At 37.6% G+C, this 17,171-nt stretch overlaps 1 protein-coding gene across 2 annotated transcripts in view; it reads right to left on the minus strand.

The window, feature by feature from the left end:
- The window catches only part of ADAMTS20 (ADAM metallopeptidase with thrombospondin type 1 motif 20), a 204,936-nt gene that overhangs the window by 100,256 nt on the left and 87,509 nt on the right, over positions 1 to 17,171 (minus strand). For both annotated transcript variants that reach the window (XM_040233797.1, XM_040233796.1), the window contains 7 exons: positions 15,921 to 16,102; positions 15,688 to 15,824; positions 12,446 to 12,563; positions 10,027 to 10,122; positions 6,861 to 7,027; positions 6,573 to 6,702; positions 1,477 to 1,603 (listed from right to left, as the gene is read on the minus strand). In XM_040233797.1, the coding sequence (XP_040089731.1) occupies positions 1,477 to 1,603; positions 6,573 to 6,702; positions 6,861 to 7,027; positions 10,027 to 10,122; positions 12,446 to 12,563; positions 15,688 to 15,824; positions 15,921 to 16,102 (957 nt within the window). The remainder of the gene's footprint in view (positions 1 to 1,476; positions 1,604 to 6,572; positions 6,703 to 6,860; positions 7,028 to 10,026; positions 10,123 to 12,445; positions 12,564 to 15,687; positions 15,825 to 15,920; positions 16,103 to 17,171) is intronic.

The raw sequence follows: 17,171 nt of genomic DNA on the forward strand, positions 1-17,171 counted from the left end.
AATTTTAAAAATTATGTTAGAAATTATGGACAAGCCACAATAAAAATATTTGATATATCATTGATTTAGTGATGAAAACTTCTTAGAGATCATAGAGTCCAAACTTTCATCATATAGATGAGAAAATGAAGCCCAGTGATGCTGTGCATTCAAATGGTAGATATGCTTGGCTTCTGTCAGAAATTTTACTTTTCTCTAAATAAAATTTAACATTTATTCCAAATCCATAAAAGCTGGAGGTAGGGAACCAGCACTACACCCAGGCATTTGGAGGAACCCCAAGCCTCACCCTAGAAGAACCCCAAGGAAATGTGTGTTCTCTTCCTAGGAATCCCAAGCCTCTCCCTAGACTTTTAAAAACAATTGGTTGAGATTAAAATTGCGATTAAGGTTACTAAGTGGCAGATTTAAAATTGTAACCAAATATATCTGATCTATGATCAGGTGGTGTCTCCCTGTGCAACATCTTTATGTGACTGAGGATCACAGAACATCTGAGCACATGACTACATCAAAAGCGTTTAAAAGTTGGTAAACTTGCCTTCGTAAAGCATGTCACATTCTCTCATTAACTGATACAATCTACTTTTAGACATGCTTTCAAAGAGAACATTTTTTTCCCACAAGTAAAATCTGCTAGCCTTAGCAAAATTATCCCAATTACACTCTAGCAATCTCTCAGACAGTATGAGCGCAGCAGTACAGCAAAGAAGAGAATTCATGGAGCTTCTTTCCATCTGAACAGTATCTCAAGGATTTCACTGCACTTCACTCTACTGCAAGGCAGTGGATGCAACTTGTATATGCCATTCTACCACTAGCCTTCCACCATATGTCTCCAAACAACACCACAAATACATAAAAATTCTCATCCTTGCTGAGTAAAGGAGATTCTGGCCATCCCTGAATGTTGACTGTTGCCTGCTAGACAGGGTTATTGCTCTTAGCGTTACTGTAAGACCCGCCACAAGAAAACAAATGACAAGAATTTTAGAAGAAAAAACTTGCCTGCCATGATCTAGGATCTCATTACTTAATGTTTAATGGACAAAACACTGATAAGATAGACAAATCAATCTATCAATTCTCTAATCCTCAAACTTTAAAAGTTTATTGGTACATGAGTTCAATGGGAATTAGAGGATCATGCTTAAATGTATTGTTTCAGAGCTTTAAACCATAGGTTTTCAGATTAGAGTTTTCCTATATTTATTTTACAGATAAATTTGTTTCCATTTCTTACACAAAATATTGAGGTCTCTCTACTGAAATTCAGCAAATACTATGAATAAAAAACTCAAACCAATTGCTGAGTTTCACAATAAATTAGCAGGTCTAAAGTTTTATGGGAATGGGAAAGGATAGACATTAATTACATGTCCACCTAATACCAGGCACTGCAGTAGATTCTTTACATCTTATCTCACTTATTGCTTTTTATCTGGATACATTATACATTATTTCTTTTTTTCTTACCTGAGTTCACAGTCTGTATTGCACCTTTCAGTCACCAGCAATGGAAGTGGTAAGTGGTCACAGCTTTGATCAGACATGACCATATGATCACTCTTACGTACACAAGTAATTTTTCTTCTATGAAGACCTTGGCCAAAGTCAAATGAAAAATAAAAATTAAAAGAAAAATCACATAAGGAGATGTTCCATAATAATTTACTTCTGCTAAAAGTTTGAAGGATGCAGCTAAGAAAGCAAAAACAATTTCAACATAGCATACAAATAGGCTAGCATATTGAGCTAGTCAGGAGTGACTCTCTACAATAAGCAAGATGAATCCTGAAACACTGAGGAGTTTGCTGAGTAAGAAGATGTAAGGAAGGTGGGGCAAGTGTGTGAAGTAGGAAGAAATTTATTACAGCTGGATGGAAGGGTTGCTAGTGGAGAACTGAGTGGTCAGGGTCCATGCTAATATGATACAGTATACTACTGCTCCCCATTATTTGCTTGCCTTTTCACTGCAACAAAATTATACATCTCTACTTGCTACAACATTTCTATAACTTCCTAGAGGAGGAGCAGACTTCCCTGCCCATGGACAGCAGGTTTGTGCCAACCACCTGGAAGGGAATGTAACTATTCCAGTTCTAAGCAGAAGCTCTAAAAGTCTTTTCTTGCTTCTGCCAACTCTTTTCTCTCTGTTTCCAGAACAGCCTTCTCCAGACGGGGCTGATCTTTCAGCCTGGAATCATGAATGAAAAGGCAGCATGGTCAGACTTCAGTTGATAATAATGGACCAACTGGAATAAATGTGCCACATGAATGCAAGATGGTAATAACAGGGGAACTGGGGAAGGGGTGTGGAAGAAGAGAGAATGTAAGAATTTTTTGTAGTTTTTGCTCAACTTTCTATACACCTAGTGTGAAAGTGAAAGTTGCTTAGTGGTGTCCAACTATTTGTGACCTCATGGATGAGAGGCTGCCAGGCTCCTCTGTCCATGGAATTCTCCAGGCAAGAATACTGGAGTGGGTAGCTGTTCCCTTCTCCAGGGGACTTTCCCAACCCAGGGATCGAACCCAAACCTAAAACCCCTCTAAAATAAAGTCTATTAATTTGTTTGGGAATGACATGGAGGCAGATAGCAAGCTGAAGAAGAGTCAGAACCAATTAGCAACCACCACACAGTATGAGTGAGAAATAAATGTTTGTTGTTCTAAGTCATTGAGATTTAGCAGTTGTTTATATGGTGCATAACCACAGTGAAGGAAACTTCGAGAAGTCAGAGAGGCCAGAGTAGACTGAACTTTGCACTTTCTGAGATGAGGAGACAGGAAAACGTTCAAGCTGTCAGTGGCATGATTAAATTTCTGTTTTCTCCAAGTCCAAGTGTATACTTTCAGTTGGCGAAACATGAGCATGCATGGTTATCTCTGCATGCATACCATCTGAGAGAACTATAAAGAATTCTGAAAAGGCAAAAACCTGAAGGAACAAAAAGAATGAAAGAGGAAACAGTAGGCAGGAAAAGGACATGTTAAATATGAAAAGAAGATGGAAATTACTATTTTAACAGAACCAAGGAAGCTGAAACCTGAGCCTGTGGAGGAAGAAAGTAAGAAACAAACCATTCGTGCCACAGAATCCAAGCAAAGCCCAGGAATCAAAATACCAGTTTCCTCTGAAGAGGTGAATGTGTGAGGCATAGGCCTGAAAAAATGGAGAAGTGATTGAAAAGTATTCATGAAGAACAGTCAGACTTCCACCTAAGAGTCAACAGTAGTGCTACCTAATGAAAACAACGTGAACCGCATGCGATTTTACATTGTCCTGTAGTGACATGGAAAAGTAAAAAGATACAAATCCAAACAGGGTCATTTCCACATGATGTCAACAGAAACACTGTTGATGATACATTTCACTTTCTTTTTTCATCCTAAGTCTTCAGAACTCATTGTGCATTTCACACTTGTACCATATTTCAATGGGCTAGCCACATGTGGCTAATAACTACCATACTGGATACTGGATAGCATAGCTCCAGAGCATGTGAACTTGGGGGCAGAGACACAGCAGCTGAGGGAAGCTGGGGAAGTGCTGTACCGAAAAGAGAGGGGCTCAGTACAAGTCTCCATACTGAAATGATGAGATTCAGGCCCACTGGGCTCACCCTCCATTTCCCTCTGGCTCCAAGCCGATTTTTACAGTTTCTCCAGTCCCCTCACTGGCCATCACAAGATGGGAGAATTCCTTTCTTGGAAAACTCTTTAGCTCAAGAAAAAAGATTAAGTGACAGCAACATTTGAGCCTTTCCCCAAAGACACAGTAAAGAACTATAAGAAGACTTATTTAACCCACACAGGACTTTCAATTAGCATTTTAGTCTTAAATATGAATAAACATCAAAGATCAGCAGGCAATTTAGGAAAGACACTCACACACAAGAGACCTAAATAAGCAGAAACAGAATTAAGAGGAAACACATATGTCATGGAGCAGAAGAAAGTTCCAAGACTATAATTAATACTCTCACAGACACAGGTATTGCCTCTATGAAATAAAAGCAAGCTGTTGATGAGAAACACTAAGAAAAAAATGTACATTTGGAGAGGAAATTATGAGATAAGAGATCAGACCAGGAGGCTGTATATCCAGACAATATAAATTTTACAAAGATAGAAGAGAAAATTTAATGTGGAGAAATTATCAAAGATATCATACATAAAACTTCTCAGATCAAAGAATCTGTGTTTCCAGTTTGGAAGGCATCCTAATTACCAGGAAAATAGATGAAAGGAAAAGCCAAGCCAACGCACAGTGTTCTGACATTTCTCACTCCCAGAATTTAGGAGGGGAGACACAAAATTTCCATTCCAGGAAGTATCATATCCAAGCATTGGAAATTGGAAAACAAGATTTTCAGCATTCTAAAGGAAAATAATCTATCTTAGAATTTTATACGAGCCAAGCTATCAATCAAGGGTGAGAACTGAATAATGCCATTTTCAGACAGGAAAGGTCTCAAAACACTGCCTTGCTTTCTCAGGAAATGTCCGACAGCTATGTTATCCTCAGTGGAGGAAATAAAAAGAGGAATTCACAGAATTTGGGACACAGGGAATCCAACACAGAAGAAAGTTATAGAGAGACCTCACACGATGATAAAGAAGGGAGAGCACATGAGGACAGCCGTGTAACAGGCCTGAAAAGCAACATGGCCAAGTCAGAACAGGGGAGAAGAGGGCCCAGGGAACAACAGGTAAGAAAAAGGAAAGGAAAGCTGAAGCCAACACCCTGAACATAGAGCTCCAAAATTTACAGCGTTCACAAAATGTCTGGAGCCCGATCATTTTCAGTGCACAGGGAAACAAGTAAACAAAACTAAAGAAACTTCTCTTTAGAGAAACCCAAAAGTTACACACATACAAAAGGAACTATAATCATAGTATATACTTTGTGGCAATTGAACTAATGGCTCCTTTCCTTCTGTAGGAAAGAGATCTTTCCTGGTTCAGACTCTCAAACTATCTCAAAATGCTTTCTCCAGCCTTTCATTTTGGATCTTGTTATGTGTTTATTTGATGTGTCCCCCATATTTTAGAATGTCCCTTCATTCAACTATTTATTTAGATTTCTTCTAGCTCCCCACATCTACTGCCACAGACCAGTTTACCCAGTTATGTTGGAATGCTGGTCCCAGATGCCCAAACCGCTTCTCTATGCTCTTCTATAAAGCACATCCAGGTTCTTTTTGTCAAAATGAATCCCTCTGTCTTCTGTGTTACCAAAGCTTTGTTCCTACTTGCAGTGTTTGCGCCAGTCAGCCTGGCATCATCTACTTCAGGCTTCCTCCCCGGAGGCACTGTTCAAGCAGGAATGCCTGTTTCCACACCAGCATCCGGGTACTGCTGTCCTCGTACCACAGGACCAAGTCTGTGCCTTTCTCTAGGATGGGATACCACGATTCCTTTGGTACCTTGAGGTCAGTTTGTTATCTTGTCCTTCAAGTTCCCGTCTTCCATGATTGCTGCCTCTGGCCACCTACCTTCTCTCAGCTCATTTCTGTACTGTTCGGAGCTGCTCCTCCTCTGACTCACTGCTCGCCTAATTCCCAGACCTTGTCTCTAGTGCCCCTGGGAACGACTTTTCCACTCTACACCAATTTCTATCTTCCCATTTCACCTCAAACTGTTCATTCCATCTTTCTTGGGGTCTCCTTGATGCATACTTGTGGCATGGCTTTTACCGTTTAAAATTAAGAAAATTTACTCATTCTTCTGTTTCATCCACTAGACTTTAAAACTTGAATGCAAAATCAGGATCCTAATAATCCAAAACAAAAATAGTCTGTCAATAAACATTTACTGATTCAACCCAGTGTAGCATCACACAACCAGGTATTCATAATTATAGACTGCCCAAAGGTACCAGCCTCTTCACTTGCTTTTCTACTATAACTCCACGGCTTTTTCATCTCTCCCTGTGCTCCTTTCAGTTATTCATCCATCAGTACAAACACATTTCCCTGCGGTCAGAGAAGGGAAATAAGAGAATGAGAGAATGTTGACCCCACAACACTAAAAGAAGGAGATGCGTGTCTGGGAAAGTGGATGGAAGAGAAGGACAAGAAGGTGAGCATTTCACTAGAAAACAGTGTCACGGTCAGGGAATCTTTCTCTAACTGTGAGAACACGACTGAGCAACTTCACTTTCACGCACTGGAGAAGGAAATGGCAACCCACTCCAGTGTTCTTGCCTGGAGAATCCCAGGGACGGAGAAGCCTGGTGGGCTGCCGTCTATGGGGTCGCACAGAGTCAGACACGACTGAAGCGACTTAGCAGCAGCAGCAGGAAAGGAGCTGTGATGCAAAACATTGGAAAGGGCTGAGATAAGAAAAAGGGCTGAGATAAGAAAAAGGGCTGAAATAAGGGAGGCTGTAACATAAGAAGCCCAGAATGAGTGGGGAGAAAAGCAGACAGAGAGCAAAGACGGGAAACCTTTGTAAGTCTGTGTGGTATAAGTATGTGGGTTCCACAGGCAGCCAGATTCAAGAGCACCCCAAATCATACCAGCATGCCACTGCTGAACTTATGTCCCTTTTATTTAATTCTAGTGTACCTTGACACATTTTTGTACAGTCTTGCCATGGTCCATACGGGTCCCATGTGAATAGATCACTCTTCTCTTCCACGGGGATATTGAAGGAATAACGTACATCAGGGTTGTATAGATTACCCACACACAGAACCTCAATAAAAATACAAAGGGGCACACAATCAATTCATAAAAGATATATTCTTAAAAGATATCACTCTATGTTGAATAATAAATACAAAGCACTTACTTAAGCATCATATTTTACTAATATGATTAAAATTGTCTTAGTAACAACTACTAAGAATTTACCTGCAAAACAAGTTCTTCTTCCAGTCGATCAGTACTATTAATCCTTTCAATTGAGTTGTTTGAACCACTGTATTCAAAAATAGCTCCTTGTACGTTGATTTCCCTTTTGGACATACTTACAACAAAATTCCCATTCAAAAGAAAATTCCCTTGAGTGTCCGATAATGCTGTAAAAGGACAGTGTTCATGAAACAGCAAAACCACTCAACGGTCCAGAAACAGTTTTAACTTTTAAAATTCACATTCTTTTCTTCTGCAGTTAGAGAATATAAATATAAACTAATACGGAGGAAATAAACTTTATTTTACTGTAAAGTGGTATCTAACCCATAAGCAGTGAAACTTTAGCATATCAGCCAAACCCATGAAAATACATTCACTCTATAATTTTTCTTTCTGAGAAGGTCATCTTCCACAAAGCATGCAGCACCAGGAGAGACATACAGGAAGTGGAAAAACAGAGGGAAGTCATGCCGACAGATCAGCTAAATCAATCCTGGTCATCCACGGGGAGGAAAGAAAGGGCAGCCAGGCTGCTGTAGTGTTCTGTTTACCTTGGAAAACATGTATAAAGCTTCAACATCCTAGGGTCAATATTTTAAAAGCCCATGCCTCTCCACTCCTCTCTCTGTAAACATCTGGATCTTTTTCATGGGAGGCACTCATCATTGGTCACGCCTGTGTGAGTGGCTGCTTTTTCAGAACCCTCCCACTGCCCCCTCTGTTCTTGCCCCTGGTGATTCTTGCTCTTTCCCATGGATAGGTATTAACATCAGCCTATCAAATAAGTATATGTGTGTCTATCTATATACTAATATTTACATGTGTATATGAGTATGGAACAGAGTATGTAGTCATAATTTGTTACTTTTGTAAATACAAAATTGCATGGTGTCCACAGTGTTGTGGAAGACCACAGGACTTAGTACAGTTGATTTAAATTCAAATTGTTCCAATTAATTTCTATGTGATCTTGGATAAACTACTTGCTTTTTAATTGCATAATAGGAATAATAAAAATTCCCAACTCACAGGCTTTATAATTAGAATCAAATTTGGAAAATGTTTTTAAAGTGTATAGATTGTAAAGTGCTGTGTTGTTAGTGTAAATTTTTGAGGGTGTCTAATATTTTAAATTTTACTCTAATAAAACCCCCACGTTAATGAAATACATCTTTGCTGATTTACTATACTTCTCAGTGGAATAATCTTTTTGGAAAACACTTACTTGGTCTTCCAGGAAACCCTACCCAGAGCACACACGTTACCATGACTAAACAAATACTGCACACCTTGAACCAATGCTGAAGGGAATCCTACCAAATATGTTTGCTGATTCTGTGTCTTTGTGGACTATTGTGATCGTCTTTATACACTACACTGAATTCAGTGAAGAACCAACAAAATGAAAATCACTCTGTAAACCTGCACATTATCAGAAGTGGACAGGCCTGTTTAAAGGACTGCCTGTTACACTGAAATTAAGGGAAATAAACAAAACTTTACTGAGAAAAACTATATACATTTCATTCTTTTTAGTTACCAAAGCAAATTACAAGTCCTTTCTAAAGACTCCACACATATATTTTGCTCCCCTATTTAGATTTTGATATTTCCATTAGTAGTTCTTTTACAGAATAGACTGATATTTTAATAGTGAACATTTCTAATCTTTAAACTTGAGCAGAACCAAATTTCTACATTTGGATCCTAAGAGAGACATAATAAATTGTCTATAATACATATGGCAAATGTCTATGCCAAATGATAAATATGGCATATATCTATGTATATGTAAAAGAAAAAGCAGTGCAACTAAATGTAAACAGTTAAAACATTTACATTTGATTTTCTTTAGGAATGTTTTTTTATAGAGGTGAAATTAACAAAACCAGAATTAACCATTTTAAATTGAACAACTTGATGGCATGTAGTACATTCACAATGTTGTGCAACCTCTACTAGTTTTCTAAACTTTTTCATCACCCTGGAAGGAAAATCTGCATCCATTCAGCAGTTGTTCTTTCTACAATTGACTCTATAAAGCCAAATATAATTCCTAAAATGGGCTGTTCATTATAGATTCAGATTCCCAATCAATTCAAAGCATTGATTACTTGAGCCAATATTTCACATTTCATTAATGTGAGGCAGGTGTTTTTTCATTATCAGCTTTATATCATCAGCTTAGTGAATTACATGTAAGTCAATATTAAGGTATTTATCAGACAGAAACAAGATTTGTAAAGCATTCTTTTCATCTCTAGGCCTAAGTGAAATGCTTTAAACTTATAAGTCAATTTCCAAAAAGTAAATAACAACTGAAATGTATACTGTAGAAATAGCTAAAAGACAATATATTAGGACTATGTTCATTAACATCTAAAAATATGAACCTATAGTCCTCTTTCTGTAACATAAGAGCAATAAAAATACAATCACAAGAAAAACTGTATTTAAAGACTTGTGCTACATGGTAAAAACATTTAAGAAAAAAATTTAAAAACATTTCCCTTCCCTGGTGGCTCAGATGGTAAAGCATCTGCCTACAATGCAAGAGACCCAGGTTCGATCCCTGGGTTGGGAAGATCCTCTGCAGAAGGCCGTGGCAACCCACTCCAGTACTCTTGCCTGGAAAATCCCATGGACAGAGGAGCGTGGTAGGCTACAGTCCATGGGGTCGAAAAGAGTCGGACATGACTGAGCAACTTCACTTTTTTGGGTTGGGAACACGTGTACACCCATGGCGGATTCATGTTGATGTATGGCAAAACCAATACAGTATTGTAAAGTAAAATAAAGTAAAATTTAAAAAAAAATAAAGAAAAAAAACCAAAAAAACATTTAACCCCAATGAGGTTTATAACTAGAGAAATGTATTCTAACTACATACACAACTTTAACTGAATATAACCTCTGGTTATCTAAAACACCCTCATGGGGAAAAAAGCTTAATTTGCCTTCCAGAATTTAATTTCGTATCTTTAAAATAGGATATGGTACGTAATTCAAAAAGAGAACACATATATGGAGTCAGATGACTTGGCTTAGTCTGAGCCGAAACTGCATGTTTATTCAAGGGGCTCTTCTTGCCTTCTAAGAATTTACAACCACAGACCTCCATGAAACTGCACATACTGGCTGCCATTTAACTAAAAATGTTTACCCAGGTAATTGTCATCTTCTGGTTTTCCAGAATAGCTGTGCTGAAGAATATCAATGTTTGTTGCTCCTGGGGGAATCTTTACAACGACATTATAACCTGCAATATAATTTTATACATGTTAACTTTCACAAAAAGCAGATGGCCCAGAGGCTAGTACTGCTGAATGAAAAATCTGAATAGTATAGGCAGAACTAATTTCATTTTATCTCTGAAAGATGATATGTGCTTATTCTTTTTGAATCAATGGCTTATACAAATTACTAAGGATTAAGAAAAAGTGTTTGTTGCCTAGAAACACACAGTTTGGGATTCTTAAGGTGCACTTCCTAGTTTCTATTACTTTTAAAATTCTGAATATAGAATAAAAATGAACCTAGTAATTTAGCTCCTGAACTACTTAACACACACATTAATTTTTAAATGTGACCAATACTTTTACATTTTATACTTCCTAATGGGGAAAAATACAGGATTCCAAATGCTATTCACAATCCAGGAGATATAAAAATAGTTGACCACTGCTAGATGTTTACACAGACTCAGTGAACAGCAAAATGGTGAATGTTAAAGAGGAATATTTATCTTAAGCTTTTAGGTTCCAGTGTAAGCAGGAATCTCCATAGCTACCCCCTAAATTTTACATTATTTTTTAAAGTCTACTAACAAAGTGTCAAGAGAAAAGTAAAAAGTTTACTCTAGGGAAATGTTTTATGAGACCAAATTCAATAACACTGGCACTTTTCAAAATATGAGGAAACACTATATCAAATATACATTACATTACATATACAAATATACATTAAACAAGAAACATTTTTCCTGCACTAAAACCACTCATGTCACATCATTTTCAAATACTCTCAGGTTTTAAGTCAACAATTAATTCTGCTCTATGATATTATTCTAAGGTTTTCCTTTCTCATATTAGGATTTTCCTCTTTCATTTAATATAAAAACAAAAAGTTGAAATTTTTCACATACATTAAGTTTTATAAATATGAAATTAACTTTAGAAGAGGAAGTTTTAAAAGAGGTTAAGTCTCATATGAGATTATCTTGTGTTTTCAGAGCAGCCTTACTTATTTATATCTAAGATATCATATTTAAATATAAGGTGATAAATGGTATGGTTATTCTGTATACATTAAATGCATACTGGTTGTAGCCTACAAAATATACAAGCCTACAAAAATAATTTGACTCATGATTCTTTTTCACTATAAAATGTTCCTACCGGCTCCACTATTTATGTCTTTGCTTTGCTTTTCAAGTATTCCAAGGCATTGTAAATGTGCCAAGATGAAAGCCATCACTAGGGGGCAGTAATGTGACAACTGCTGTTCAGAACCTGCACATGAATTTAATCTTTTTCCATTTGCAAACTGATTAATTCACAGCACATTTTTAGCAAGGTTAACTTCTAATTTGGTGCATTCGGCTTTATATAGAAAAATTACTTTTCAGTGAATACAGACCAGAATTTGATAAATGTGTGCCACTGGTGATAAAAAGGGATCAAATATATATAGGTCCCAAGAAATAAAGAATCATAACAACTAGAAAAATAATGTCAAATCATCTAGTAACTTAGATGCATAAGCATGACCAGAGTAGTAAATGTTCTACACTTTTCATATAAATATAGTGTTCTAAATGACACTGTTTTAATCGAAGCGATTCCTACTAACTTAAACAACTCTGTTCAAAAACATGTGAATACAATTTGAAGCTGAACAATAAAACTGTAAAACATACATCATTTATTTTGCAAATAAAGTTTTAATGGGTTGATTTTATTACCATAAAAACAAAAAACGTTTCTGAGAAAATTTAATGGAAAATATCTGATATATTCTCATAAAATTTTTCAAGAAAAATGAAGCCATGGCCAAATATCAGTTATATCTGTAATCCAAACTTACTGAAAAATCAAATGTAACAATAATTCCAAATTAACATATAAGTTAATGGCTTCATCCTTCACCTTCAATCAGTTTCAATATATCATCAATAAAAAACAACAGACAGGCCAGATCACTCACACAGAAAACATGTAGTTCAGATGATTAAAAATAATTGAAATCAAATTTCCTGGAAAGATTATAAACATATACAATATAAATTACAGAAGCAGCAGTAAAAACACTTCATTAACTGGTATGACAGGAGGACTATTTACACATCATTGTCAAATTGTCCTGGATTTATTCTAATAAATGCACCTAAATTTTTTTTAAGAATTAAACTTGTCTTAAGCAGGTAAATTCATTAATTCAATCATACAACTTGTACAAGATTTAATTAATCATTTTGAACTAAAATACAGAATAAACAACAACAAACCAACACTATTATGCCTTAATGATATAGTCCCATTATTATATCCAAAGAGAAAACTGGAAAGAAATGCAGAACTCACCATAATGTGCACTGTTGAAGACACCTGCCATTGTCCTGCAGGAGGAGTTATCCCCACCACACACGCCACATTTGTCTCTCCTGGCCTTGGAGTTTAACACATGATCACAGCCAGCTTGCTTCAAAACACAATAATTACAGTCAAGATTATTAAAGTGACTAGCGAAGCACTAATGGGGCTTTACAAAGTTCTTTCCAAAAATATTCTTTCAATTAACAGGAAATTCAATACAACAGGATTTTTTCAGGATATCTAATGATCTTGTTATATGTACACCAGTATTTTCACACAGCTGTTCACATGGTTGAAAAAGCACTGGTTTTTAAAGGATCATCTACATACTTCCTGCATCAAAATCACCTGGTGTGGGATTTAAAGATAGATTCTCAGATGTTCTTAAAAATCCCTGGAAGTAAAAAGCTAAGAATCCACATTGTAATAAATATTGACAGTGATTCCTATTTTGATTATTTGAGACTAATTCTTTAAGGACATGTGATTCAAATGGGACAAAAAGTAACACACTATAGTAACTTTAAGAAGAGGTCGTTGATGATTTACTTTTTTTTTTTTTTAACTTAAGACCTTAGAACTCTGGGGATAAACTGAGCATATCTGAAAGAAATAACTTATTTCCTTAAAATTAATATCCAGCATAATAAAGTGTTTAAGAAAAAAATGAGTAAATAAATAAAGGTGAGAGTACACAGTTTGAGCCAAGGCTTTGAAAGAACAAATGCAGCTCTTTTCCACACAGATGGTGCCCTCTGCATACACTGCAGTAACATTTAGTTCTTTGGAACACTCCTTTAAATTTAGTGATCAGGAGAGTAAGAAAAATTCATAAGCCTCATGACTTTGTATGTACAAGGTAAATATTTCCAAAAGGAAAATTCCATCCAGATATTTTCTGAAAGTAATATGCATCTTTATGTTCAGACACATGTCATATTTTCTCATTCTATCTGACTCTCTGGGTTTAACTTAGATAAAACAAGTTTTCAGGCACCAAGTGCCCTTTTTCTCACATTTAAAAGTCAAATAAAGTGAAGTGAAAGTCGCTCAGTCATGTCCAACTCTTTGCAACCCCATGGACTAGCCCATGGAATTCTCCAGGCCAGAATACTGGAGTGAGTAGCCTTTCCGTTCCCAACCCGGGGATCAAACCCAGGTCTCCCACATTGTAGGTGGATTCTTTACCAGCTGAGCCACAAGGGAAGCCCAAGAATACTGGAGTGGGTAGCCTATCCCTCTCCAGAGGATCTTCCTGACCCAGGAATCAAACCTGGGTCTTCTGCATTGCAGGCAGATCGTTTACCAATTGAACTATCAGGGAAGTCCAAAGCTATTTCCAATCTGTCAGTTATTTTCAGTTTCTCTAAACATCTCATTAGCCTTTGGGTGCAAGGCCTTTATCACCTAGGTAATAACAGATGTTTGGTTATAGGGAGAAGAATTGGTCCTATTAAGTTGCACTTAAGGAATGAGTTCACAGATGATACTTATATTCTTTAGACAACATTCACTATCCAAGTTCTCAAACTCACCATCCATTATTAGGATTGCCATCTACAATTTACACGCTTTAATTCAGGGGCTCATCTGCTCTCACCTAAAATCCTGCCTGCGTGCATGTGTGCTGTCTTCAGTCATGCCCAACTCTGTGCAATCCTTTGGACTGCAGCCGGCCAAACTCCTTTGCCCATGGAATTCTCCAGGAAAGAATACCAGAGTGGGTTGCCATGCTCTCCTCCAGGGGATCTTCCCGACCCAGGGATCGAACCCGCACCTCTTACATTTCCTGCATTGGCAGGCCAGCTCTTCACTACCAGCACCACCTGGGAAGCCCCGCTAAATGGCCTACCTAACTCCAGTTTCCTAACAACTCAGTACATTCTGAAGATTTCAACATGCAAATCAAATCACATCTCTTGCTTAACTCCAAATCCTTGGATCTTCAAGGACTTCAGGAAAACATTTTCACATAACAACCGTCAGCTGGTGGCCTCCTCCAACCTTGGTCCCTTACTTCTTCACCCTTCTAAAACTTTCTTATCCTAATAATTAGATCCAGATTCACACCCTGCATGAGCCTTCCCAAATCCTTTACCCACTTCCCCATAGACTAAGACACTCCATCTACAATGTCCACAGGCCACCTTGCAGATAAGCCCACAGCCCTGTGTGTGCCCATCTCTCCCACAGATCTGCCACCATGTCAGAGGCGGGTGTTCTTTTCTATCCTTTCATCTCAGTGACTAGAACAGTATGTTGCATTCAGTGTGTGTGTGTGTGTGTGTGTGTGTGTGCGCGTGTGTGTGTGTGTGTGTATATGTGTGTGTGTGTGCACTCAGTCATGTCTGACTCTCTTCAACCCTGAGGACTGTAGCCATCCAGGCTCCTCTGTTGATGGGATTCTTCAGGCAAGAATACTGGAGTGAGTTGCAATTTCCTCCTCCAAGGGATATTCCTGACCCAGGGATCAAACCTGTGTCCCTGTGTCTCCTGCACTGGAAGATAGATTCTTTACCACTACTGCCACCTGGGAAGCCCACATTGAAATTTGGTAAAAGTTTGTTGAATGCATATAAGAAGTAGGAGAATGGAAAGCGGGTGGGAGGATATCACTGCTTCTAACACAGAGGTAAAAAGTGTCACCACAGAAGGTCATGTTCAAACTAGCAAAAGGACTTTGCATTCCTTGGGTCCTGAGACATCTTAGGAAGTTAACTTCATCCCTCATCTTGATTTTGAGCACCATAGACAAAACGTGAGTCACTCCTGATGACAAACAATAGCTCCTAACCATGTTCCTATCAGAGAAGGCAATGGCACCCCACTCCAGTACTCTTGCCTGGAAAATCCCATGGACAGAGGAGCCTGGTAGGCTACAGTCCATGGAGTCGCAAAGAGTCGGACACGACTGAGCGATTTCACTTTCACTTTTCACTTTCATGCATTGGAGAAGGAAATGGCAACCCACTCCAGTATTCTTGCCTGGAGAATCCCAGGGACAGAGGAGCTTAGTGGGCTGCCATCTATGGAGTCGCACAGAGCCGGACACAACTGAAGCGACTTAGCAGCAGCAGCAGCAGGTTCCTATAGACAGCAGGGAAGCAACAGAGGATGAGGCACTGAGACTCATGAGAATGTATATCAAATTGCAGAAGTAATATCTGGCTAGAAAAACAGAAGGAAAACAGTATTCTGAAAGTCATTTTAAATGCAGCGATTTTACTTACCCGACACAGGCCTTGAACACAGATGTCATTTGTTTCCGTTCCACAAGGAGTACCATCGGCAACCCTGTCCTTCAGTTGGTAGAAGCTAGTGGTTCCAGCCACCCGGCAATAGAGTTTACAACGATCTTTTACAGCAACTGTAAGAAAAAGTCAAATTTTGGTGGACACGAACACAGCTGTATGTTCCTTTGTCTCAAAACTGTTCACAGCAGAAAAATATTCTAATTACTTACTCCCACTGTACTTTGGAAGCCACCTCACGTTAGGGGAGAGACCATTGATGTTGAAATGTTTACCATCAAAATCAGAGCACTGCTTCTCACGGAAGTCTTGCTTGCCTTTTGGACATGAATCAGTGTTACATGATCGAAATTTCATCCTGCGGCCCACACAGTACTTGCCTCCGTTTCTTGGCCTAGTCAAATTCATTACAGTTTAAAGCACATCAGTACAAGGTTATTTCTGCCATTTCATTCTAAAACTGTTCCATCCCTTTCCAGGATCTGGAAAACCACTGATGTCCCACTAACACTTATGTTTTTAACAGAAGTATGTAACATGATTGGGAAGCAACTCTGTGGTTAATGAACTATAGAAAATCCATTTTAACATGGACATTGTGGCCTGGAGGACAGAAATGATGTCTTAGTCACGACTAGATTAACTAACAAAGAACTAATGGTGGGGATTTGTTTATTCATTTTGGAGGCAGGGAGACATATAGAGTGAATCCAACATGATCACAAAGGAAGATGACACCATGTTAAAATTAAAAAGAAGTATATATGACTCTTTGTTGTGTATATCCTATGTATCACTCAGTTCAAAGAATTTCATGGTATCAATCTATAGACATCCAACTCCATTTCAATTTATGTTGGAAGATTAAAAACTTATATGAAGACTTTCAGCATAATTCAACTATTTTAAAATTCAAATAAACTAAGTCGTATTCTATTCATAGTATGTCATATTTCTGCATTAAAAATTCTTTATTTATATATATAATAAGAGAACCATTTTTTAAATTTTTTATGGAATCCCTAAATTCTTTTAAATAGTTTGGTGAGCAGGATCTGTGCTTCAGTACTTATTCAAGCTAAAGACACTGAAGCAACTATAAGATGAAAATACGAAAAAGAAAATATGACATGACAAATTATACCAAACAGTAAGAAATGGTAACAAAACCACCTATTTTACCCAGGAAAACCAAAGCACAGTTGAAAGGGGCCAGGCTCTTTCAACAAAAGCACAGTAAAAGTAAAAATGCCATTATATTACTGTTATTTGCAACTATTTCTCAAATTTACACTAAATCAAAAAAGAAAGAAAATGGCTGTCTTAACTTAAATTCTTAAAAGTATTTTACTTTTATTTTAAGGTTTGAATCTACCAAGATAGAAAGTAATATGGCTTAAAGTATTCCAGAAGTTTTCTGAATCTCAGAAACTTACAGACTGACCTCCAGTTTTAGAAGTGAA

Source organism: Oryx dammah, unplaced genomic scaffold (assembly GCF_014754425.2).
Source record: "Oryx dammah isolate SB20612 unplaced genomic scaffold, SCBI_Odam_1.1 HiC_scaffold_29, whole genome shotgun sequence".
Taxonomy (NCBI): Eukaryota; Metazoa; Chordata; class Mammalia; order Artiodactyla; family Bovidae; genus Oryx; species Oryx dammah.